Source organism: Tursiops truncatus, chromosome 13 (genome assembly GCF_011762595.2).
Source record: "Tursiops truncatus isolate mTurTru1 chromosome 13, mTurTru1.mat.Y, whole genome shotgun sequence".
NCBI lineage: Eukaryota > Metazoa > Chordata > Mammalia > Artiodactyla > Delphinidae > Tursiops > Tursiops truncatus.
Window position 1 is genome coordinate 9,630,562 of NC_047046.1, and position 26,788 is coordinate 9,657,349.

A 26,788-nucleotide genomic window follows, 5' to 3' on the forward strand; every position below is an offset into this window, starting at 1 on the left:
ACAAGGGAACTACTGATTTAGAACAAATTAAATAAAGCAACGTGTAGGATGTCAAGGCTGAGAGCTCCAAGACAGGACCCACACACCTTCTCTGAGTAAGGAAGACAGGACTGACCGTGTGTTCAAGCACTAAATACCCCCAGGTCAGAAGCAGGGTTGAAACTACTTCCATTTATTAAGTAAATTCTAATACAGTGATTCTCATCCAGGGCGGTTTTGCCTCCCAGGGACTCTTGGCAATGTCTGGAGACAACTTTAACAATCAAAACTGGGGCTCGTGGAGGGCATGCTAGTGGCATCTAGTGGGTGGAGGCCAGGGATGCTGTTCAACATCCCACAATGCACAGGACAACCTCCCTCCAACACAACAAAGAATTCCCTGGCCAAAAATATCAATAGTGCTGAGGTTTGGTTTTGTTATTATTATTATTATTATTTTTTGGCCGTGCCACATGGCTTGCAGGATCTTAATTCCCCGACCAGGGATCGAACCTGGGCCTGGCAGTGAAAGCTTTGAGTCCTAACCACTGGACCACCAGGGAATTCCCAATAGTGCTGAGGTTGAGAAACCCTGATTTAAGAATTGCTAGATAGTCCAGGAGTTGAAAGCACATCCCTGGGCCTGAGAATAGTCATAGATATCAACAAAGCCCTGTTATTTAACACAGAACAATCTGAAGTATTACCACCCTCTAAAGCCGTACTGCTCACCAGCGATCTCACTCCTAGGTATTTACCCAAGAGACATGAAAACATACCCCACACAAAGACCTCCTGCCCGACCCTGGGCTGGTGGGGACTCCCCCAGGCCCCCTCCCACTGTGGCCCACAGCCAAGGAGCGTGGGTGGCAGAGGTGGACAGTCCCAAGTGCCTGGGACGGACAGAGAGCCCTGCCCCGCCGCCTACAGCGTGAATGTCTCCAACTCCACGATGACACACCGTATGTGATGCCACCCGCATCTTGAGGCTTCCTTCCCCTGGGGATTCTGGGGCTCACACCCACACTCAGATTCTGCCTGCGGCCAGCAGGCAGATGCTGCCTGAGTGCTAAGACCCCTCCCTGGGGGCTGCAGGAGCGTCTGCCCAGGCGAATGTTCTTACACATGAATGTTCAGAGCAGCATTATTCATAAGAGCCAAAACATGGAAGCAACCCCAAACTAGTGAATGCGTAAACAAAATGTGGTCTGTTCATACTACTTAGCAATGCAAAAAATGGGAGTAATGACACCTGCTACAACATGGATGAACCTCCAAATCATCATGCTCCCTGAAAGAAGCCAGGCACAAAAGACCATGTATTGTAGGATTCCATTTATGGGAAATGCCCAGAAAAGGCAAATTATAAAACCAGAAAGTAGATTAGTGGTTGCCTGGGATGGGGGTAGAAATGGGGATTAATTGTAAATGGGCATGGGACTTCCCTGGTGGCGCAGCGGTTAAGAATCTGCCCGCAATGCGGGGGACACGGGTTCAAGACCTGGTCTGGAAAGATCCCACATGCCGTGGAGCAACTAAGCCCGCGAGCCACAACTACTGAGTCCATGTGCCGCAACTACGGAAGCCCTTGTGCCTAGAGCCGGTGCTCTGCAAGAAGAGAAGCCACCACAATGAGAAGCCCACGCACCACAAGGAAGAGTAGCCCCTGCTGGCTGCAACTAGAGAAAGCATGCCTGCAGCAATGAAGACCCAACGCAGCCAAAGATAAATAAATTATAAAAAATTGTAAATGGGCATGAATGACATTGTTGGGGTGACGAAACTTTTCCAAAATTGGGTTAAAATGATGGTTGCACAACTTGATAAACTTAACAAGAAGTATTAAACCTCGCACTTAAAACGGGTGAATTTTATGATCTGTAATCACACCTCAATAAAACCTTGCTATTCACAGTGTGTCCATGGACAGCAGTATCAGCATTCCCTGGGAGCTCCTTAGAAAAGCAAAATCTGAGATCTCAGACCAGACCTGCTGATTCAGAATCTACATTTTTAAGACTCCGAGATGATTCATGTGCACATTAAAGTTTGAGAAGCACTGCTTTTACACTGGGACTTGGCCGAAATGTGCAGAACCCAAACCTATCCAAGCATAACTTTTGGCAAAACAAAACAAAGCTCCAGTCCATATACTAATAATAGGACCCTGGAATATTGCTGCTGATCCCACCAATATGTAGAAAGACAGCATCTCTGATGCAACTTAAATTAAAGAAGGTTGGCCATTGTGTTTATACTTGGAAAATAGCAACTACTAACGCGTATAGAACATTTTTAACGTACCAGGCACTATGCTGCATTTACATAGCATTTCACTTTCTCTTTACGACGGTCCTGTGAGGTAGGTGCTATATATTAGCTCCATTTTACAGATGATGAAACTGAGGCACTGAGAGATGAATTGACTCATTCAGAGCCACACAGCTTGTAAGAGCCCCCTGTTGCAGAACCCTGGGCAAAGGGAGGGGAAATGAATTTTCCCTCAGGGGGCACAATTCACATTGCATTCCATGTGCACATGCTGTTTTGTGCTTTTTTACTCAATAGTCTGTACTGACTCCAACTACCCCTTCTGGATGCACTAATTAGGCCAACAGAACATTTGAGAGTTGGAGGATACAGAATAATGACTTAGCCCTGGAAGTCACCTGACTTAGCAAAATAGTGTGACATTAGCTGTCACTGCCATGCTGGGGATCTGGAGTCTTGACAGGGAGCTTAGGCGGGGGCGGGGGTGGGGGGAGGAAACAAGACAGCAAGCATCAGATGGAACCCTGCAGCTGCAGCTGGGGACCCAGGTAAGGCTGTGTGTCAGCCTAGGCTGGTATGCAGAGACTAGAAAGGCAGAAACTTTAAAAGGCAAAAAAGAAGGGAAGTGGTCGAGATTGGGTGGCTGATTGGAAGCTAGAAAAAACACAGATAGAGGCAAACAGCAAAAGTCCTTGTGCCTTTACAACAAAATTGGGCACCTCTCTCCCAGACTGGTTTGGTGGGTGCCAACCCCAGGAGTATCCATCATTGGGAGCAACAAAGAGGGTGAACTTGAGAGGTACCACTGACATAAAGAAAACAAGTGCCCAAAGCCGGGAAGTGTATACCTATAGCTAGCTAGGTATAAAGATGTGTTTCTCTCTCTCTCTCTCTCTTCTTGTCTCTGTCTCTCTGTCAGTTTCTTACTCCAGGCCTTGGACCTTGGCAATAATAGCAATTCATATTTGCACCTCATTGGAGGAACATGCCAGAGATTTAAATGCCTTCCTTCTGGGTTTCTCGTTCACAGGATGAGCACCACCTCAGGAACTTGAACCACAGGGCAAATTTGCACAGCTGTCTTCTCTGTATACAGCTGTTTGGGAGGCTTATTAGCATGTTTGAGGCTCTGCCAAATGTTTGTAATAAAAACACAATGGGAGGACACAAGAAGCTTCAGGGAGATTTTTTTTCTGTAACAAAATACTCTTCTAAACAGACCCAGTGGTTTACATTCTATTCCAGGACTCGATTTCCTCCTGTAAGGGCAAAGGTCTCTATGCCATGTTCTACTGAGTCAGGCAAGAAAATAACTCTCAACTCCACGTTCCTAAGTGCAGGTAACTTAAAAAAATATATTTTTGCTGACAACTGGAATAATGCATGCTCATTATTAATAATCAAACCTGACAGGAAAATGTATAAGTTAGATGTGGCAAGGCCCCTGATGGTAACCACAGCTCTCACCCTTGGTCTACTCTGAGGCTGCATTCAGCACTTAAATGCAGTGCTAGGTAACTAGTTCCAGTCGGCTCTACATGACAGAGCGATTAAGTTTTACTGACGATTTTTTGGAGAAGGTGTGGAAGAAGGGTGACATCCGTACCATGTGGCAAACGTCCCAGCAATTCCCTTTAAACTCTTCCTTCCGCCAGAATTTCCTCTCTGAATATCAGCCTCCTCTCCCCCATCCCCTTCTCCTTCCCTGTCTCTGCCTTTGTTCCCCATCACAATATAAATTCCCCTCAATGGTCTGGAACAACTCAGTTCTGGCTCCTAACTTGCCTATCCCACTCAAACAGCGAAAAGCTCAGCAGATGGCTGATCGTACTCTGACCCTTTTGAAAAAGAAAGCAACTCACTATCCAATTATTTATCAAGAATGGCTGGGAATGGGCACTGGAGCTGGCTTTTTCAGTCTTGAAAGACCTAATTGTGTGTTTTTCTCCCCAGTTGCCCATTCAGTGAAATCATGGTGGCAGATTGAAATGGGCTGTTGTTGTAGCATTTACACCACAGAAATTGGCAAACACTGTAAATCACCACCTCCCCGCAAGCTAGTTCTTAAGCTAGTGGAAAGCAGTGCCAGGGGTTGGGGCTGGAGTGGAAGATAGATTTTGACATAAGAAAATAAAAGATTTCTCCATATTGTGACATATATAATATATACTATTAAAGAGAAAAACGACTGGCCCCAAATGGCATCACTTATGCTAAAGCCCATGATACCAAACCTAGATTTAACACCTAATTTAATTGCAGTGTTTTAAATTTATTTATTTATTTGGCGCGCCGGGTCTTAGTTGCAGCATGCGGGATCTTCGTTGCAGCGTGCCGGATCTTTAGTTGCGGCACACATGTGGGATTTGGTTCCCTGACCAGGGATCGGCCCCCTGCATTGGGGAACATGGAGTTTTATCCACTGGATCACCAGGGAAGTCCCTAATTGCAGTTTTGACCTTCACAGAAATGCAATCTTAATTAACCAGTTTGGGATTTTCTGGTCAGCACCAATGAGATAAGCTGTCACTTGGGTCCTCTCCATTCCCCCCACCTCCACCCCAGTGGATGAGGAGACAGTCTGCATAATATCTCCAAAAAGATATCCTGGCCTGAAAATAATCCTTTATTTTTTTCTGCTAATCACTCCCTTGCCCCTCCTTCTTCCTATAAAAACCTTCCATTTTGTACAACCCCTAGGGGTGCTCTTCTAGTTGCTAGATGGGACGCTGCCTGATTCGTGAATTATTGAAACCAGCTAATTAGATCTTCAAATTTATTTGTTGTTTTGAACAATATGGAAAGTATAACTGTCATTTCTTTCCCCATCACAGCATGCATTGTCCCCAAGATAACCACTCAAGTTTTGTGTATACTTTCCTCATTTTTTCCAAGCATCTGAGATATTCCTATTATTTGTATGGGATTACGCTATACATCCAGTTTCTATCTTACTTTTTTTTTACTCTAACAAGGTATCTTGGACATCTTTGTGCACATGGAGTCAATTTTTAAAAATGGATGCACAGTATTCAATTATGGCTCTCCCGTAATTAACTTAGCCACATCCCAATTAATGGTCATTTGTGTTTTTTTTCAGTTATTATTGTTATTATTATTTTCTGTTAGGTAAAGTTTTTTTCTGTAAATTCCTAGAGGAAGAATTGCTGGACAAAGACATTTTTCATTTTTGTAGATATTGCCAAACTGCCCTCCAATAAGGTTTGTGCTGATTTAGGCTTCCACCAGCAATGTAGGGTAGAATTTTTTAAAAAATGACTTTCCAGATAAAATTTAATGCTCTGGTTGTTGTTGGCAGCCACAGCTGAGACTCAGCAGTGATGACTTGATTGATTTCTTCGTGAGCATTTTGTTTCCTCTCCCCAGTTCCTTTATTCATGTCATTACCCCCACCAGAAATACTTTTCCCACATAAATATATACATCCCACCCCTTCTTCCAGATTTATTGCAAATCCCCTCTCTAGTTCATTAGCTTTCAATTGGGACATTTGGCGATATCCAGAGATATTTTCATTTGTCACAACCCGGGGTGGAGGGTGCTTCTGGCATCTAGTGGGTAGAGGCCAGGGATATGGTGAGCATCCACAATTCACAGGACAGACCTGCACAATAAAGAGTTATCCAGCCCCACAGGTCACAGTGCCAAGGTGGAGAAACCCTGCTGTTGCTGAGTTGTTTTCTAGGGAGAGACCTCTGAAAACATTATACTTATGGTCCCTGCTTTAATGTTGGCACAGAATGGATTGCTTTATTTTATTAATTACCCTCTGTTGAGATTTGTTTCGTGGGAAATAACAGAAATTTCAACTTGAATTCGTTTCAGCACTAAAGGAAACTTACTGGCTCACAAAACCGAAATGTTCTGAGGTCATGCTGATTTCAAGTGATGATGCTTTGGTGACTCATATGATGTCACCAAGGTCCCAGTTGATTTCCAATTCTCTTCCCTAGATGTGGTCAGTTTTAGTAGAAGCTCCTCCTCCCCCTCACACTTGTGATGTCAAAATAGGTACAGATCTACTTTCATATCCTCATACTGTCCTGTCCAGAGTTACACTGTCCAAGACAGTAGCCCGTAGGCACGTGTGGTTCTTGCCTAGTCCAAATCGAAATGTGCTGTAAGTGCAAATACAGTCTTAAAGACCTAGAATGAAAAAAAAGTAAAATATTAATAATTTTTATACTTACTACATATTGAAATGATAACATTTATGATATATTGGGTTAAATGGAAATGTATTATTAACATTAACTTCACTTTTTTTCTTTTTACTTTTAAAAATATGGCTACTAGGGGAGTTCCCTGGTAGTCTAGTGGTTAGGATTCTGGGCGTTCACTGCCGGGGCCCAGGTTCAATCCCTGGTCTGGGAACTGAGAGATCCCACAAGCTGCACAGCACGGCCAAAAATAAAAAATAAAAATAATAAATTTTAAAAATTAAGTTAAAAAATATGTCTACTGGAACATGGAAAATTATATATAAAGCTTACATTTTGTTCCTGTTGGCTAGCACTGGTATAAGGGAAGAGACTTTTCAGGAAACACCCTCGAGAGTGGGCATTTTCTTTCCCAGAGACCACAGTAAACCTCTTCTTATGTGTCATTGGCTTTGGTTGGGTTGCCTCTACCATCACTGTAGGGGAAAGGTATGGGATAAATGGATTGGCTGATGCCATATACAGACCCACTTCTGGAGGAAGGCTTAGGTCATTCTTGTCTAAAGCTTCTGGTTAAGAAGATGTGTGTGTGTGGGGGCGGGGGGGAGGTTCACAAAGGATACCTGGGATTCTGTTTCCAGAGGTAGGATGAGGGATGTTTACTCTCAACTCCTAGCTATGGTCTGAGTTGCAGACAACTTATAAATTTTTTGTTGTTGTTGATTACACAAATACTGCATGCTTATCTTTCAAAAATTCAAGCACAGTGGACAAGAGCCGTCCACTATGCCCTATAGGTTTATGGTCTCTTACCCTCTCTTGGGAGAGACTGTAGAACAGTTTCCATCCGGACTGTGAATGTCTTGAGGTCACGCCTCCCTCCTCTTTGCATCACGTCTCATGGCTAACACTGTGCTTTGTGTGGTAGCGGCACTGAACAGCTGTACCGATGACAGTGACGGTGGAGACCTCCACATACACATGGGCGTATTCTCAGAGACAGGCCTGTCCCCACTGGGGAGTGGGAACCCAAGCAGTGCACTCCAGGAGGGGAGCAGTGTGTAGTCTCAATATTCGGAGGGGAGCTCGACAAGAGAAGGAAAAATAGGGAACAGGTAATGAGAGAATCACCTGAGATTGCCCTCACTTGTGTGATAGAGGCTATTCTTGAATTGAAGGAGTAATGGCAGAGGATGGGCCATCTGTCAGTCATGGGGATGGAGTGAACTCCATTGGAACCAAGTCATCGTTATTGGTGATATTGGCAGCCAGTTTGGAAAATATGGAGGGCAAACTCTAAGGCCACTCCCATGACCAAGGCCTCCTGATTTTTTTTTTTAATATTTATTTTATTTATTATTATTATTTTTGGCTGCGTTGGATCTTTGTTGCTGCGCGCGGGCCTTCTCTAGTTGCAGCGAGCAGGGGCTGCTCTTCGTTGTGGTGTGCAGGCTTCTCATTGCGGTGGCTTCTCTTGTTGCGGAGCATGGGCTCTAGGTGCGTGGGCTTCAGTAGTTGTGGCATGAGGGCTCGGTAGTTGTGGCTTGTGGGCTCTAGAGAGCAGGCTCAGTTGTTGTGGCGCACAGGTGTAGTTGCTCCACAGCATGTGGGATCTTCCTGGACCAGGGCTTGAACCCGTGTCCCCTGCATTGTCAGGCGGATTCTTAACCACTGCGCCACCATGGAAGCCCAGGCCTCCTGATGTTTATGTCCTTGTGTGATCCCTTCTCCTTGACTGTGGACGGGACCTGTGACTTGAATATGGCAAAAGTGATGGGCTGTCACACCTGTGATTAAATTCCCTAAGACTGTAATGTCTTTCTTGCTGCAAGACTCTCTCCGTTGCTAGCGTAGAGGAAGCAAGCTTGTGAGCTTCTCTATGAACAGGGCCACATGATAAGAAACGGAGGGTGACCTTCACTGATGGGCAGCAAGAAATCATAATTACAGCTTTCAGGGAACTGAATGCTGCTGGCAACCACACATGCTTAAATACAAATCCTTCCCCAGTCAAACCTTGATATGGCACCACTACCTGGGCTGAAACCTTGATTACAGCTTTGCAGAGGATCTGGCTCAGTGTGTCTGGACTCTTGACTTATAAACTGTGAGATCATAAGTCTGTGTTGTTTCGTGCTGCTGAGTTTGTGGCAATATTGTTACATAGCATTAGATAATTAATACAGACAGACCTGAATGACATATTTCATTTAATTTGCAACAGGTGTAAAAGCACCTGATAGGGTGGTTCTCATTTTTTATTGACTAGCAGTGAATAGAGAGACACATGAGTGGCTCAGAAAACAAAAAGGTATCTCTATCAGTTAGCATGGAGAGATAGGCCCCAATTTTTGTCATTGATTGGATGCCATGGGTATTTCCAATAAATCTCAGATCTTAATGATTTCTTATTCCTTGCAGAATCTTAGCTACACAGAGTGAAAAACTGGTAGAGGATCTCAGGTGTATTACCTTTTTGTCAGTGTTAGAAAAGGTTTTTAGTCGGCAAAGGAAAGTAAGCTGGGATTCATGCTCCTCAAGGCAGAAAGCCTTTATTTCCAAAGTCAGTTTTTTAGACACTGCTAATGGGGAGTGGAGAGAAAACTAGCTCAGAAGACGGATCATCTTCAAACCACATTACCCCTTAAGGAGAAATTTTGTTTCTAAAAATAAACCACCAAGCACACTGATTGAAAGAGATATGTCGTAATGGTCGTGGAAAATCTTCATGCCCAGAAAAATTGGTCACATTAAAGCGGTCATACTTTTCTCTGCAGTGAACACAGAGGATGTTGGTGTATCAATCTGTTGCTCTCCCTTCTCAAGTGTTTCATCCTAAATAACAGCCAACCATGGGAGTTTGCAAAACCATTTCATGCCTGTTCTCCCCTCTGCTGCTTAGTGTGTGCTGGAATCTTCCATCTGATGTTTGCATACTTCCCCTCTTAAAACCCTAGAATTTATTTCAGTTTACAGGTGGCCCTTGTTCGTATGCCAGGAAATGGTATGTTCTTGGGGCCCTCCACGATAAAGGGAGCATCCTGAAGGAATTTGCACTTCTTGTTGGCCTTTTTGTCGTAGGACGATTCTGAAACAGTCATCCAAGACTCAAAGCTGAGAACAAAAGTAGCTTCATGGATCCCACATTCCAAAGAGAGAAGAAAACAACTGGGGTCCCCGTCTTCTGTAAAAAGGAACCAAACTCCTATGCTATCTGCAGCCTCACTCTAAGCCGTATGGTGGTGGGTGTGGAGATAAGGCAAGGGCTGCGACTGTTCCTTCTCCTTCCCACTGGGGAAACTTCCTTAGTGATGGAGGGTGATATGGAAGAGCTAGAGGCGTCTTGTTCCCAGGGTGACCGTGATGGTCAGCGGACTTGCTGATGGGCTCTCTGAGCTCATGATTTTTTTACCTGGCCTCATGCATTTGTGCTTCTCAAAGAATTTTATTTTCAGTGTCTTCAAGTCTCAGCCACACCTCTCCCACAAACCCTAAAGTTGGGTTGTTTTTTGGAATTGCGCTTCATTTTTTCAACTTTATTGAGGTATAATTTATATACAATAAATGTACTACTTCAGGGGTACATTTAGATGAGTTTTGACAAATGTATACACCATGTATAACCATTAGTGCAATCAAATACAGAACGTTCTTAACAGCCTTGGAAAGGTCCCTCATGCCCTTTGGCAATTAGTCCTCAGTTCTACTCCCAATTCCATCTGCTATCAATTTTTCTGCTTTCTAGAATTCTACATAAATGCAATCATACAGTATGTACTCTTTTTGTCTGCTTTCCTTCACTCAGCTTATGATTTTGGGATTTATCCATGTTGTTGCATATATCATTAGTTACATTCTTATTGCTGAGTAGAATTCCATTGTTTGGATAGACAGTAATTTATTTATCCTGCGTTTTATGTTTATGTTAATTTGGGAAGAAAAGGAATTCTTAAATGTTGATGCTTCCTATTTAGGAACAAGCTATGCTTCTTCATTTTCTTACTCAAGTCTTGTTTTTTTTGTTGTTGCAGTACGCGAGCCTCTCACTGTTGTGGCCTCTCTGGTTGCAGAGCACAGGCTCCGGATGCGCAGGCTCAGCGGCCATGGTTCACGGGCCTAGCCGCTCTTCGGCATGTGGGATCTTCCCGGACCGGGGCACGAACCCGTGTCCCCGGCATCGGCAGGCGGACTCTCAACCACTGCACCACCAGGGAAGCCCCTCAAGTCCTGTTTTTATGTCTGTGGTCAAGCTTTGTAGTTTTCTTTGTGTGACCTCTGCTCTTTTCTTGCTGTGTTTATTTCTAGGAACTTGGTATTTTGTTGTTACTGGAATAGAATCTTTTCTTTTTAACATTAGCTCAATGGTTGCTGCTGGTATAATGGAAAGCTATTGATTTTTCTGAACATTTATCTTATATTGGGCTATATTTTGGAAGTCTTGTTGGCTCTAATAGTTTCTTAGCTGAGCCTCTTGGATTGTTTTAGGTTTACAGTTCTATCTAATGATAACATTATCTCCTTTTCTAAGAGTGATACTTATTTCTTTTTCTTATTCTTGTGATCTCTAAGGAAAGGGAGGAAAATGGGAGGAAGATGGCTTGGGTGTGAAGGTGGAGAGGCAGAGAGAGGGTCAAAATGAAGCAGCCTGGGTATTCCCTGGTGGTCCAGTGGTGAGGACTCCGTGCTTTTACTGCTGAGGACCCTGGTTCAAGCCCCAGTTCAGTCCCTGGTCGGGGAACTTAGATTCTGTGAGCCAGGTGGTGTGGCCAAAAGAAATAATAATAATAAAATAAAATAAATGAAGCAGCCTGAACACTTGCTGTTGGGTGGGGCACAAATGAAGTGAGTAGACACCTTGGAACTTAGCTAAGGGTGTGAGCTGAGGAGAGGGTAGTTGGAAAAGTCCAAGTAGGGTCCCATTTCCTATGTTAGAAAATTGTGTAGGATGGGTCCCTTCCCCCTAATTTCTAGTCTCTGCTCCAAACATCAGCGGAGTTTTAAAGGAAGAAGGAGGGCAGGGAACAGCATAAAGAGACCACTCCCCTGCCACACTCCGAAGCCCCACCTATTCTGCGGAGGAGGGAGGTGAAGTATCAGAAACTGCGAAAACTTGAAGAAAACTGAAAGTTATGGGATTTGCTAGGGATGTCTTTAAAGGGTGGAAAAGGGAGGTTCGATAGAGAATGGTTGAAGCAAGAGATTGGAAAAAAGATAAAATTGTTTCTTTTTTTGGACAGATTGTTCAACAAGCCAGTTGCATTTAAAATGTCAGCTGCATTTCTATTGATCCTATTTTAGGAAGGGGTGTAATTAAGAGGACACTGGAGAAGGCATTGTCATTTGCAGAGAAGCCTATCTATATAATTTTTATAAAAGCATCCTCTTTTGAATCGGATTTGGATTTCGCCTTTCATGGCAATACCAGATGGGTATCACCAGGTATATAAAATATAATCAAGTCTTGTGTTCAGACACGCAGGAATGAAAAATGGGAGCTGCCCCTGCAATTACCTCACTGGACCACTAGATGGCTCTACGGCTTTGGTGTGGCAAATGTAGAGTAAGCAGTTGTGCCTTAGGTGCTTTAAAGATAAGGAAGCCACTAGTGGAATTAGGTAGTCTCCAAGGTGAGAGCCTAAAAGTTATTGGAAGTGAAGTATAGGAGTTCATTAGTGTGGAATGAATGTGATCTGGAGAAATGCCTGAATTTCATATGAAAATCTTCTATTGTTAAACAAAGAAAGTAAATATAAATAGGCACAGTGAGATACCACTTCATGCCCATTAGGGGTGGTTATTATTAAAAAAAAAAGCACAGAAAATAACAAGCATCGGTGAAGATGTGGAGAAATTAGAGCCCTGATGCATTGCTAGTGGGAATGCAAAATGGTGTAATGGCTGTGGAAAACAGTTTGTCACTTTTTCAAAAAGTTCAATGTAGAATTACTGTATGATCCAGCAATTCCACTCCTAGGTATATACCCAAAGGAATTGAAAGCAGGGACTCAAACAGATGCATGTATGCCAGGGTTCACAGCAGCATTATTCATATTAGTCAAAAGGTGGAAATAACCCAAGGGTCCATCAACAGACGAATGGATAAACAAAGTGGTATATCCATACAATGGAATACTATTCAGCCATGAAAAGGAATGAAGTGTTGACACATGCTACAACATAGATGAACCTTGAAGACATTATGCTAAGTGAAATAAACAAGACACAAAAGGATAAATAATGCATGATTTCACTTACATGAGGTACCTAGAGTAGGCAAATTCATGAAGACAGAAAGAACAGAAGTTACCGGGGGCTTAGAGGAGTAGGGGATGGGGAGCTATTGTGTAAGGCACACAATGTACAGTGCTTCAGTTTTATAAGATGAAAAGAGCTCTGGAGGTGGATGATGGTGATTGTTGCACAACAATATGAATATACTTAATGCCACAGAATTGTACATTTAAAAATGGTTAAGATGGTAAGTTTCATGTGTATTTTACCATGGAAAAAAAAAAGCTATGCAAAGCCGGACAGTGTCTTCCTCAATAGATACAAGCCCCCAAATAGAGATCTTGGGCTTTTCTGAAAACTGATGCTAATGAACAACAGAATACACGGGTAGAAAAGGATCTACCTATCCCATGTTTTGTGTTTCTTTTCTTCCCAAAGTCCTCCCAGCTGGGTTTGTTCTTCAGGGTTGGAAGGCCTCCTTCAGCACCCACACATGGAGAGATGAAATAATCTGTATTGCAGTCTCCCCAGGTGTTTTAACTTTAATAGAAGTTGAGAAATAAAGAGAACATTATAGAGGTGCTCTAAGAGCAGAAGGAGTAGAAAAGTGCAACCCAATATTATTCATTGTGGAAAAAGCCAACCCAGTTAGTTTTAAAGAATGAAGTTGCAAAGAGGGTTCTTTTTAATGAATAGGCTTTTAGTCATTAAAAAGAGCATCTTTGACCTCATCTGCTACTCTCCTTGCCTGCATGAATTCTTCAACCTTACGGGTTGTGGTAGGTCCAGTCGTAAGCCTCCAAAGATGTCCACTTCCTAATCCTCACCAATTGTGGATGTTACCTTACTTGGCAAAAGGGACTTTGCAGAAGTCATTAAATTAAGGATTTTGAGTTGGAGAGGATATCCAGGTGGGCCCAATGTAAGTACAAGCATCCCTATGAGGGAAGCAAGAGGGTCAGAGACAGAAGGAAAGGTAACAAATAAAGGGGAGAGGAGAGAGAGAGAGAGAGAGTGAGAGAGAGAGAGAGCAGAAGATTCCAGAAGATGTTACATCTGTTGCTACATTGCTGGCTTTAAAGATGGAGAAAAGAGCCATGAATCAAAAAGCTGAAAAAGGCACCAACAAGGACTCTCCCCTGGAGCCTCCAGAAAGAGCCACCCCTGCCAGCACCTCGATCTTAGTACAGTGAGACCTTTGTGGTTTTCCTGACCTCCAGAACGGTAAGAGAACACATCTGTGTTGTTTTAAGCCACTACGTTTGTGGTCACTTGTTACAACAGCAACAAGAAACTCATACACTGGCCTCCTTACTGTTTCTCCAATGCTTCAGGTTCCATACTACTTCAGGGCCTTGTCTTTGCTGATCCTGCTGCATGCAGTGCTCTTACCCCAGTTGTTTGCATGGATTTGTCCCAAATTTGGAGTCTTTATTTGAATGTTACCCTCTCGATGAAGTTGTTTGTGAGCACTTTAAGATTGCAACCTCTCCCCTGTACTCTGTGGGCTCCTTTTCTGGATTATTTTTCCCCATAGCACATCTTGCTGATTTTCTGTCTCTGCCCACTAGAATACGAACTCCCCAAGGTCAAAGATTTTGTACAGTTTATCTACTGCTGTCTCCCCAACACCTAAAAGAGTAGCACAAACAGTAGGCACTCAGTAAATGTTTGTTTGCAAACTTATTCTTCCTTGTTAGATGCTTTGTCTAAGGTCAAAGAAGGAAAAAAAAACATAGATGGGAATTCATTCCAACTTGGAGAAAACATTTGGAAAATGATGGTGTCAATGAAAGTTCTAACAGTTAAAAATTTCAAAACATTTAAAATGTATTTTGACTTGTTTGGGAGCTCTGCTGGTTGAAATAAAGTATATTTAATGTGTTCATTGGAAATTTTCACGTCATACAGTTATAACAGGTGGTTCTCAATTCTGGGCAATTTTGCCATCCAGGAGACATTTGGCAATGTCTGGAGATATTTTTGGTTGCCACCACTGGGAGCATATGCTAGTGGGTAGGGCATTTACTCGGTGGAAGCCAAGATACTTCTAAACATCCTACAACACCTGGTTTATACCTGGGAGTATAAATCAGTACAGTCTCTTTGAAAAAGAGTTTGCCACTATTTGCTAGCTATACTTTTTCCTAACACACAGTAACATGTATAATTTTAAAAATAAATGACATTTGTATGTGACCTGAAAGTGTCTCTCATGCCAGTGGTGGGGAAAACAGGTAATACCTGGGATACGGCTTGCTCTTAAAAGGACTCAGCTGAAAAAAAAAAAAAAGGACTCAGCTGATGGTGCTTTCTAGAAGCATTCCCTAGAAGTTACCCACAGCCAAAATATCTTGAGGAACTTTTTCTTACCAAAGGGATCAGAATAGCTTTGTCTCTTTATATCTAGAATGGGGTTAGCTTCTTACTTTTCCTGTCCTTCGGGGGCATGGTTTGTACAATACTTAATGTTCCACTAAGTCTCGTTCGAGTCTTGCAGTCATTCCTCTTTTTTTTTTTTTTTTTTTTTTTTGCGGTACGCGGGCCTCTCACTGTTGTGGCCTCTCCCGTTGTGGAGCACAGGCTTCGGACGCGCAGGCTCAGTGGCCATGCCTCACGGGCCCAGCCGCTCCGCGGCATGTGGGATCTTCCCGGACCGGGGCACGAACCCGTGCCCCCTGCATCGGCAGGCAGACTCTCAACCACTGCGCCACCAAGGAAGCCCACAGTCATTCCTCTTACCTCTTTAAGGTGCCTGGGAGCATCTCTGCTTGTGTTACGGCCCAGTTGAATGCTCTGAGGGCAATCACATTTCTGTTTTCTTCGTGTTTTGGGAATGTGCTGTGACATACCACCTGCCACCCCTCCCTTGTTGCCAGGGCCCTCTGGAGTCTCCACTGTTACAGGAGATTATCACAAAGTTTCACCATCTTTTGCCTACAGCTCCATCTCCCCACTATAATTGGCTTTTCAAAAACTGACAAGGAGGGTATCTTTTTCCTTTTGGTACCCCCAGTGCTTGGCACAATAAAAAAATTTTTTTTAATAAAATAAATGAATAATTGAACGTAAGAACATCATGAAGTCCTTTACTATGACTCAGTGATGATGATGTTCTTCCAGAGTCTCCAAAACAATAATCATCATGGATTCATGTTCTGCATAAAAGTGGTCATTGTTTCATTCTGCGCAAGAACAAAGACAAGGTCTCAGCTTTCCTGTCAGTCTAGTTTTGTTTGTTTGTTTTTTGCGGTACGTGGGCCTCTCACTGTTGTGGCCTCTCCCGTTGCGGAGCACAGGCTTCGGACGCGCAGGCTCGGCGGCCATGGCTCACGGGCCCAGCTGCTCCGCGGCATGTGGGATCTTCTCGGACCGGGGCACGAACCCGTGTCCCCTACATCGGCAGGCGGACTCTCAACCACTGCGCCACCAGGGAAGCCCTGTCAATCTAGTTTTAACGACGGTTAATTCTATTTGGCAGTGTCTTATCCTTTTAGTATTGGCGCACCGCCGTTGGTCCCTCCTAATTCTCTTTCCTCATATGCTTACTGTGCAGTTACTACTTCTGAAAGAAAATTGGGGTTAATGTGGTTTTTGCTTTATGTTTCCTTATTCATTTTATTTATTGTTTTTCCCTTGTTCTGTTTCACAAAGGATTTGCAGAGGTCAGCGATTGTTCTCATAGGAAATTAGTAGGCAGGATTCAGGGAAATGCAAAATGGTGCTGTTAACATTGTATTCTAATTTAGGATGAACAAGTCCCAAGATTCTGGTAAAGACTTCTATTTCTAACACCTGGAAACTAACAGGTTTGGCTGGATTAGAAAAATCAGCAGAGGCATTGACTAGATCCACATTCTCACCTTTCTGAGATTTTTTTATATCAAGTGAACAGCGTCTGTGACCCACTTTGCCTCTCTCTTCACCTTGCCATCCCCAAACTTTGGTTAACCCTCTCATGTCATTAGAAGTATTTGTTATTTTCATATATTTTTCTGGACTGGGTCAGCCCTTGCAACATGACAAAAGCAGAGGCTGGGAGAATTTCTAACATCTGCTGAGAAGCAGGTTTTGTATAGAGGAAAGGATTTGGAGTCAGACAGTCCAGAAGTTCCAAATCCAGCTTCACCACCTAGACCTGAACAACTGAAGATTAGTCACTCCATATCTCTCAGCCTCAGTTTCCTCATCTGTAAAATGTGGATTATAGTTCCTCCCTCTCAGGGTTATAGTAAAGATTAAATGAGATGTGCTTGATTAAAAAAAGGGGGAGAGGGGTTTGATAAATAGTAGCTATCATTATTATCCCAGGATTATGTTTGGGGGGAAAAAAGTGTATTAAGCAAGTCTGTAGCTTTGGTTTTATACTGATGTGTGCATGCGTGTGTGTGCCTGCATGTGATAACACGTTTCCAGTTCTATCTAGTGTAGGGATTGGAAATGTACAGAAAGGACTGCCTCCCTTTCAAATTTTAGAAATATACATAAATAGAACATCTATACACACAATTTACAAATTGTGAAACAAAAATCCATATTATTACTAGCTAGGCTGAGAACTAGATCATAGTAGCAACATGACTCCTGAAAGGTCACCATCCTAACCCTAGGTAACCACTCTCTGGACTTTTGCTTTCTTTATGGTTTTATCACCTGTATGTACATCCTTCTCTAAATATTTTATTTTGTTTTCCCGCTGTTGAAATTTATATGAATGAAAGCATACCTTAATAACCTATACGGGAAAAGAATCTGAAAAAGAATATATATATGTGTGTGTGTATATATATGTATACACACATATATGTGTATCTGAATCACTTTGCTTTACACCTGAAACTAACACAACATTGTAAATCAACTCTACTCCAATAAAAAGGCATACTTTATTGTTTTGCTTCCTTCACTCAGCGTTGTTTTGAAAGTCATTATGTCATTGTGTTCAGCTGCAGTTTGTTCCTTTTCATTGCTGTATGAAAACACTGCAATATAAAAAATTATCCTTTCTATTGCTGATGGATATTTGGGTCGCTTCCAGTTTTCCTTTGTTTTTTGCCATGATATTGTACGGTACTATTTGTACATTCTTGTACATATCTTCTGGTGTACACAATTAGGAGTTTCTCTAAGGTATATACCCAGGAGTGAGTCATAGAATGTACATATCATCAACTTTAGCAAATAGTGGCAAACTCTTTTTCAAAGAGACTGTACTGATTTATACTCCCATCAGCTATGTATGAATGCCTGTAGCTCCATATCTTTGCAAACACTGTCAGACCTCCTCCCCCATCCCCCGCCCCAATCTGGGTGCATGTTATTGTATCTCATTGTGGTTTTAGTTTTCTCATTTCCTGATTAAGAATGACGTTGAGTATACTTTCGTATATTTGTTGGCCTTTTGGATTTCCTCTTTAGTGAATTGACAAAGTTCTTGTCTTTATTTTAAAATGTCCTATCAGACAGTCTCAATACCTTCACCTATTTGTTGCAGGACAATCAGTCATCGAGGCAGATGGAATTTCAAACTCAAAACACTTGCTGCCTCAGCTGTACCCTATAGCAGAGAACCAGCTGGTTTACCAAAGTAACAAGTACTTCGACCTTAGGCAGGATTGAGGAACAAGACTACCAGGCAGAGCGGCCTAGCTGTCTTCCTCCTCGCAGGTGGCCTGAGAGCGAGCAGGGGACACGGCCCCGGGATCCCAGAGATCCCCAGAGATCCCAGACACGAATAGACGCGCAGTCAAAATTGCATCCTTCTGCTTAACCGCCAATTTCAAACTTCCAAGACCTGCCCTGCCGGGTTTTCTCTCCCCGTTTCCCATTGGCCATGAGTCAAAGGAAGAAACAATTTGATTGGCTATCTCTTTCACTTCCTCTGTCCCTTTAAGGACTTGGGCAGGGCCTGGTTGAGATACTGCTGTCCATCATAGGAGCGGGAACGCTGATTGGTCCAGACGTATCTGGGCCCCGCCCGCGCCGTTCCCCGGGTTCAAATGCTGCGGCGGGACGCCCGGGGCTGAGCGGAGCGCTGACTGGCGGGGTCGGCTGAGTGTGAGTCTGGTTCCCCTACGCCCAGTTTCCCCTCCACCCCATTCTGCAAGACCTGGGGAAGGGCCTCCTCCACCCACACCAATCCTGGCTTTGCCTCTCGGAGCCGGGAGGGCGGCGGTTCCGCCCGTAGGGCTTCCGGGGGTCGGGAGGGTCTTCCTAGGCTGGCGGTGCACAGGCCCACTTCCACCAGAGCCGAGGGGTCGGCCAGGCGATGCTGGGGCCAGAGGAATTGTTCCTTTCTCAAGCTTGGTGGGGTCCTGTGTTTATTCTGTCCTGCCTCCTGTCAGCATTACTAGTGGGGGCTGGTAGCGCCTTAGAATCTGTGTGACCTTAATTTGCTTTAGTGTCTTCATATTCTTCGTACCCATCCATCACTCCTACTTCCTGCCTCTTTCACCCTGTTCCAGCCCATTGTTAGAGAAGCCTAGGTCCTGCCTCAGAACCTTAACTCTGGCTGTGTCCTCTGCCCGGGATACTTTTCCTTCTCCAGTTATCAGCAAGGCTTGCTGCTTTAACGCCCTTCAGGTTTTGGTTCAGATGTCACCTTCTCAGTGACGTTACTCTGACGCCACTGTTACACACACACTGCCATGCCCCAATTCCCCCATCTTGCTCTTTTACTTTTTTTTTTTTGAACCCCATGGCGCTTGAAACCTTTCAACATACCTGTATTGTGTAATTTGCTTATTTTCAGTGATTTATTCAGTAGCTATTAGTATTTATGTGCCGGGCTATATGTTTCCACACTATATGAAGATAAAAGTCCCTGCCCTGGTGGAGCTTACATTCTAAGGAGGGCAGATAAACAGACTTTTAAGAGAGTAGGCCAGATAAGTGTTACTCCTGTTACACTGAATAAAAATCTGATTTTTAATCTCCGTCACCAGACTGAGCATCCCAAGACCCAGTGGGGGCTGATTTTCACCTCCCTTTCCTGATATCCTGAGGGAGCTCGGGATCTCTCAAGCCCTTCCTGCTCAAATCTGCAGAACACATTTAACCTATCTCCCTTCACCACCAGTGGGGAGATGTTGAAGTTCAAGTATGGAGCACGGAATCTGTCGGACGCTGGTGCTGCAGAATCTATTGCCAGCCGGGCCTCCAGGTTGAATCTTTTCTTCCAGGTAAGAGACTGGCTTGCCAACTTTGCTCACCTCTGTGTGTTTCCTTGGAACCTCTTTGTTACCTTTGCTTTTGTTATAGGACTGAGGCTAACCCAGGAGAAAATCCCCTTTGGTGTTTCATATGTGCTGATAGTTTTGGAAAGGAGCCATTGTTCAGACAGGAGTGGGTGGCTGAACTTGCCCTGGAAGGAAGACCTTTTTTTATGACTTCAGTACTAAAGTTTGTCCTTTTATTAAAGAAAAGTAATTGAACAAAGACACTCTTTTGACCGAAATTTCTATACTTGTAATCCTATAGAAATATAGAAATCTTTTTCATTCAAGGGATGTTTATGGTTTAGATTAAAAAAAAAAAGTTTTGATAAATACCACACCTGTGAAACCCCCTTTCCTCTCAAGATACAGAACATTTCCATCACCGCAAAGGATTAAAACTTAATGTTGTCAGATTTTTTTTCCACGTAGACTTCTAATTCTTTTGTTTCTGATGTAGGTGGAACACCGTTGATGTAGAAATCCTTGTTTGACTTATGTATTCGTAAGTCAAAGGGACAATACAGATAGTGGTGAAGATTTAGGTTTGAACCCTGGCCCCAGTACTTGTTAGCTGTGTTACCTTGGGCGAGTCAGTTGCCTTCTCTGGACCCATTTTCCGTTCTTTATAATAGAGGTTATAACACCTAATTTACAGAGTTGTGAGGATTAAATGAGATAATCTATGTAAAGTACTTAGTTTCTTGCCCAGCTCTTGGTAAGCCCTTTATAAATGGTAACTATTATTAATAATAAGTGTAGAAATAGTATTAGTGACAGTAATAATAAATTTTTTTTAGCAGTCTTTCCTGATCTTTTTCTTTCCAATTAATACATGCTCTCATAGGCTTTTTTAAAAATTTTAATTTATTTAATTTTTGGCTGTGTTGGGTCTTCATTGCTGCGCGTGGGCTTTTCTCTAGTTGTGTAGAGCGGGGGCTACTCTTCGTTGCGGTGTGCGGGCTTCTCACTGCATTGGCTTGTCTTATTGCGGAGCACGGGCTCTAGGTGCGCGGGCTTAGTAGTTGTGGCTCAAGGGCTCTAGAGCTCAGGCTCAGTAGTTGTGGTGCACGGGCTTAGCTGCTCCACAGCATGTGGGATCTTCCTGGACCAGGGCTTGAATCCATGTCCCCTGCATTGGTAGGTGGATTCTTAACCATTGCGCCACCAGGGAAGCCCAGTAATAATAAATTTATGTTCACATAGCAGTAGTTATATTTAAGAAGGCATTTTTGTATGATACCTGTAGGATGATAAATAGTAATACTATTTAATAGTAAGTTAATAGTAATACTATTAAATTTAATAGTATTTAATAGTAATACTATTACATTTAAACCAACTATACTGGTTTAAATGTAATCGTATTTTACAATGTTATATTAGTTTCAACACTAATACGATCTTGAGGACATTTTTCCCAAGATACTGGTATTGGGGAATGTTCAAACAGATCAGAATGGGGACAGATTGAAAGTGTAGGTGGGACCATCCCCATCACCATTTAAGTCATGAGCCATTTTTCACTAATGAATAGTCTATTTTTAACCTCAGCTGACTGAGTGCTACCACTTTTTAGCCCCTTTATCGTTTTACTCCCAAACTTTCAACTTATGACAGAATTTATTAAGGCCTTATCATATGCAGATGTGGAGGGAGACAAAGACTTGCCCAGAATCACACAGCTTGTAAATGGCAAAGCCATGCCCAGTTTTTGTTCTGTGGGTATGTAACTGCTGGGCAATACCGCCAGAGTATGTCAGAGTTTATTAAGTGTGTCTTGTACTTAAATGTCATTTTAACAGCAAGGATTGTGGATAAACCCCTAATTCATCTTTTTTTTTAAACTAATGAGTTCCACCCCGCCCCCAGGAAAGCTGTTATTTGCAAGTGTAGCGTAACCCTAACATTCGCCTTAATATAAACAGGTAAGGATACTGTTTTTCCCCCTTCCAGCTGAAACTGCATTCCTTCTTGGATGGGACTTGAACACAGCCAAAACTCAGATTGGACTTGAACCCACGATCCCTGACTTAGGAGGGGACTTGAACCCACTGTCCTTTAATTGAAACCACTCACCTGGTGTCAGGACTTACTGAAGCTCAGGTTCTCTTGTCTCAGCACAGAAAAGGCAAAGAGTGAGTTTCTTAGCATAGGATGCTTGTGAGAGATACAAACAGCCAACAAGGGAATGCAGCCCCGAGAGCAAAGAGGGGCTACGTTTTTATAGTCAGAGAAAACGTGGGGAGGGGAGAAGACCACCTTTTTTCTCATTTTTGGGCAGACATCAAGGCTTATATCATTAGTTCTTCCTTTGACCCTATATGGTCTAACCGGGACTGTCATGGTGCTACTTAAATCATGTTTATTAGCAGGAGAGTGGTAACATATACTAAAATATGGTAATTCATCTCAGGTTTCAATATAATGTCCCCTTTCACCTAGTTTCTTTCTCCTTTTACCTATATTTCTGTCTTGGCTACATGCAGAAATGCTCCTCTTCAAGGACCATTAACTTCCTGACTTCGTGTAAAAAGATTCAGAGCCCATATCTATTGTCTTGTGTTTTAGCTATCAGGACTTGTGGCTTTAGTGTACTTGGTACTTGGATGCACCTGGTCTTCCTTCAAGGTAGTATAGGTTGTTGCTAGGTTATTGGATTCTTTTCTTGAGTGGTCATTAGCTTATAACAGTCTCCCAGACTCCCTTAAAATTCCCTCGCTGTCCTTAATCCCCTAGTGGGATTTCTAAACTATTTAATTACCCTACTCTATCCCTATCCCAGCGCCCTTTTAATGAGGTTTGGATAGAGAGTAGCGGTTTTGTTTTCCATTTAGGTAAGTACTTTAGACAGGGTCTCAGTTTCTACTTAACAGAACTTCCCCACAAGCTCTAGGTCAGTGGTTGGCAGACTTTAAAATTTTCGAGCCAGCAAAATTTTGCAAATTTGCTGGGCTGACCCAGGTTTGCCAACTTTCTATTTTGCCAAGTAAGGAATGTAAAAAACACACAGAAAAAAGAAAATCATATTATCTTCTTTATTTCATAAAGAAAGGACATTTTAAGAAATACCATGAGAGGAAGGACATCGTTGCAGAATAAAGGACCATTTTACAGTTTGAATACATGTAGCTTTATAAAAGAGTCATCATGTGGTGTTCATCTTCTCTTATTTCATGGCAGACTTGAAAACTTTGTTAAGACTCAGTACTGTATTTGGGAACAGCTGCTTAAACTCATTAAGGAACAGAAGAAACAAAGAATCTTAGTTTCCCAGTTAGTGGCAGAACTCTAAAGTGACAGAAGGGTGACCTTTTGTGACCCAGTGCTTCACAAACCTGGCTGAGGTCTGACTCTCTAGAGAGGACTTGTTACTAAACATATTCTAAGCTACAAACTGGGAAATTGGAATTCAGTAGGTTGGGGTGGAACCTGAGAATCTGTTTTTTTTTTTGTTTTTTAAGTGCTCCAGTTCTCCAAGTGATTCAGATGTAGCCAATCTGTTTCTGTTATCCAGTGCTGTGTAACAAACCACTCACAAAGTTTAAAACAACAGTGATTTATTTTGTCTTATGATTCTGTGGGTTGGCTGCATTCAGCTAGGTGGTTCTTCTGCTGGGGTCACTCATGGGGCTGTATTGAGTTGGGAGCTTGGCTGGGACTGGAACATTTGGGTGCCAACTGCTGGCTGGGGAGCCTCAGGGTTCTACTGACCTCTCTTCTCCAAAGGTCCTTCATTATTCAGTCAGTCTAACCGGGGGCTTGTAATTTTTTTCTGTGGATAATAAGTATTTTAGATGTCATGGGCCTTACGGTCTCTGCTGCAACTAGTCAACTCTGTCATTGTAGCACAGAAGCAGCCATAGATGATGTGTAAATTAATAGGTATGGCTGTGTTCCAATAAAACTTTATTTATAAAAACACGCAGTGGGCCAGATTTGGCTGACCCCTGGTCTAGCCCAAGCTTCTTGACTTGGTGGATGGCTTCCCCAAAAAAGCAAATGTAGAAGCTGCCAGACTTCTTAAGGGCTCCACCTTGAACTGGCACATGATCCCTTATGTCATGTTCTGTTGGTTGACGTGAGTCATGGCGATGGCACAGATTCACGGGGAGAGGAAATAGATTCCGACTCTTGGTGGGTGCAGTGGCAAGTGCCTTCAGAGTTAGAGGAACTGTTGGTGGCCGGCTTTGCAGAGAGACCTGCACACAGCCCACAGCTTGGCACATGGGTTTCATTGCTCTAGACCAGGGGTGCAAACTCATGTCTTTGGGGGCCGGGCAGTGTAAAGGAGTCAAGTGAGCCAGATGGAAGAGCTGCGAGTCAGGTCTGCAGTGAAATGCAGACCACATCCGCTACCCAGAGGGGCAGCGCTCCTCAGCTGCAGCTCAGCATCCCCAGGCAGGAATGTGGGGCATTGTTGCCAGATCTGCCAGGGTCTCACGGGAAGCTCGAAATCCTCCCCTCCCCCTTTTTTTTTTTTGGTGTGAAATCTCCTGATTTTTCAATATTGGCAGATAACTCAAATTATTTTAAATACCACAGGCCAAACAAAACATGTCTGTGGGCTAGATGCAGTTTGCCAGTTTGCAGCTGTTGCTCGAGATCGTGAATAAATTCAGCTTTAGTGCAGTCACTCCATTTACACAACCCTAGATTGTTCAAGTGAATTAAACCGAAGTTATGTCAGCAAACCTCTGGGAACACAGGGAGGAAGAGGCAATCGTTGTGTCCTAGTGCAGAGACATGGAGATGTGACAGGACCAGCAGGGTTCAGAGTAAATGTCCCCACGAGCCTCAGACCATTAAGAAAGAAGGACCTTTTCTTACTCTTGGCATGCTGGTGAAGTTTTTCTCCCGAGGTGCTGGAGGAAGAAGCCCACGGTGATGGAATGTCCAAGTGATAACTTAATGACTGTCAATGGATGTTGCTTTAAAGAACGAGGCCACCGAATTATGTTGTTACTGTGTGTCGTGAGCAGTTAGTCGAGTTGGTAGCTTGCAATTTACTCTGCGTGGATGTTATTGATCAAAGCTTTTCATTATTGACAGTGTCTCCATCTGCTGTTTGCTGTTTTTAGGGGAAACCACCCTTCATGACTCAACAGCAGATGTCTCCTCTTTCCCGAGAAGGGATATTAGATGCCCTCTTTGTTCTCTTTAAAGAATGCAGTCAGCCTGCTCTGATGAAGATTAAGCACGTGAGCAACTTTGTCCAGAAGTGTAAGTGTGGGCAACTTTTTCTTGAAAACTGTCCTGCTTATAGAGAACTAGAAGGATGCCAGGGGCGGGATGCGTTTGTGGTCAGTGGGAGTGGGTGGGAAGTCTGCTTTAGACGGACTCACCTTCAAGGTCAGCTTCCACCTTTTGTCTCTGGGAGACCGAATAAGTCTTGGTTGCAAGTGACAGAAACTCAACTCAAACTAGCTTAGGCCAAAAAGTGAATTAAAAAATTTTTTTTATTTTATTGAAGTACAGTTGATGTACAACATTGTGTTGATTTCTGCTGTACAGCAAAGTGATTCAGTTATATATATTGTTTTTCATTATGGTTTATCACAGAATATTGAATATAGTTCCCTGTGCTATGCAGTTGGACTTTGTTGTTTATCCCAAAAAATGAATTTTTTTTGGCTCATGAAATTGATAGTCCAGGGATGGGTCAACTTTTAGGCATGGCTGGTTCCAAGGACTTAAATAACATCCTCTGGCTCCATCTTTACACTCACTCAAAGCTGATTATTCATTAAGCATTATAAGCACAGTGCTTAGCGCCCACAGTATTTAATTTTAATAAATTGAATTTATTGTAATTAGTTTAACTTAATTTATTTTAAAATCATAAGAAAATATGGGTATGCTAATAATGTTTAATGATTCTGGATTATATTCATCTTTATACCAATGCAGTCATAAAAAATATATATATTTATATAAAATATATTTTTTATGGAGCAAGGGACTGACGAAGGCAAAAGTGCCTAGGGACTGTGAAAGTCATGAATCGGCCCTGCCCGCACCTTGTTGTTGTGTTTTATTTATTTATTTTAAAGTATTTATTTATTTATTTGGCTGCACTGGGTCTTAGTTGCAGCATGTGGGATATAGTTCCCTGACCAGGGATCGAACTCGGGCCCCCTACATTTGGGAGCGTGGAGTCTTAGCCACTGGACCACCAGGGAAGTCCACGAATGCACCCTGTTCTCGACTCTCCTTGACTTCCACGTGGTGGGGAAGTTGACTGCTGGTTCCCCAGTTTCGTATTTTTTCACGTGACCCCAGTGTTTTTCGACCAGCGGTGATTTTGCCTCCCAGGGACATTTGGCAGTATCTGGAGACAGTTTTGGTTGTCACAGCTGGCGGGGAGGGGGCTCATGGCAGCTAATGAGTGGAGCCCGGAGATGCTGCTAAACATCCTACAATGCACGGGGCAGCCCCCCACCACCCAGAACTCTGGGACTAGCGGGCCTTTCTCTCTCGCCATGAAATCTCAGGGCCTCTTCCTCTCCATACGGCTCTTCTGTGTGGTCTCTCCATGAAGGGTTGGCCAACTACAGCCTGGGATGCCTGCTTTGTAAACAAAGTTCTGCTGGAATACAGCCACGCCTGTTCCCTAGGGCTGCTGTCACATCACAAGGCATTTGAGTAGACGTGACCATATGGCCTACAAAGCCTAAAATATTTACTGTCTGGCCCTTTAAGAAAAAGCTGCTGACCCCTGGTCTACACTCTAGCAGAGATGTCTAGACCTCCTCCATGGCAACTCAGGGTTTCCAAAAGCACAAAAGCGGGAGCTGCCAGGCCTTTTTTGGGCTCAGGCCTGGAAGGGACGTAGAATCTCTTTGGCTGCATTCCACTGTTTGCAGTGAGGCATAGGGCCCCACAGATTCCACGTGCCGGGGAACTACGTGT

At 43.3% G+C, this 26,788-nt stretch overlaps 1 protein-coding gene across 12 annotated transcripts in view; it reads left to right on the forward strand.

The window, feature by feature from the left end:
• Positions 1-18,580: 18,580 nt before the first annotated feature.
• Positions 18,581-26,788, forward strand: part of CIT (citron rho-interacting serine/threonine kinase) — a 170,611-nt gene continuing 162,403 nt past the window's right edge. For 7 of the 12 annotated variants that reach the window (XR_012325146.1, XM_033836906.2, XM_033836909.2 and 4 more), the window contains exons 1-3: positions 18,582-18,719; positions 19,741-19,843; positions 24,958-25,099. Coding sequence is in view for 11 of the 12 variants with exons in the window: in XM_033836906.2 (XP_033692797.1) it covers positions 19,748-19,843; positions 24,958-25,099 (238 nt within the window). In the remaining variant the exon portion in view is untranslated. Of the gene's footprint in view, positions 18,720-19,740; positions 19,844-24,957; positions 25,100-26,788 lie in introns of all 12 variants that reach the window. The other 5 variants (XM_073790086.1, XM_073790090.1, XM_073790088.1 and 2 more) reach the window with 1 other exon arrangement.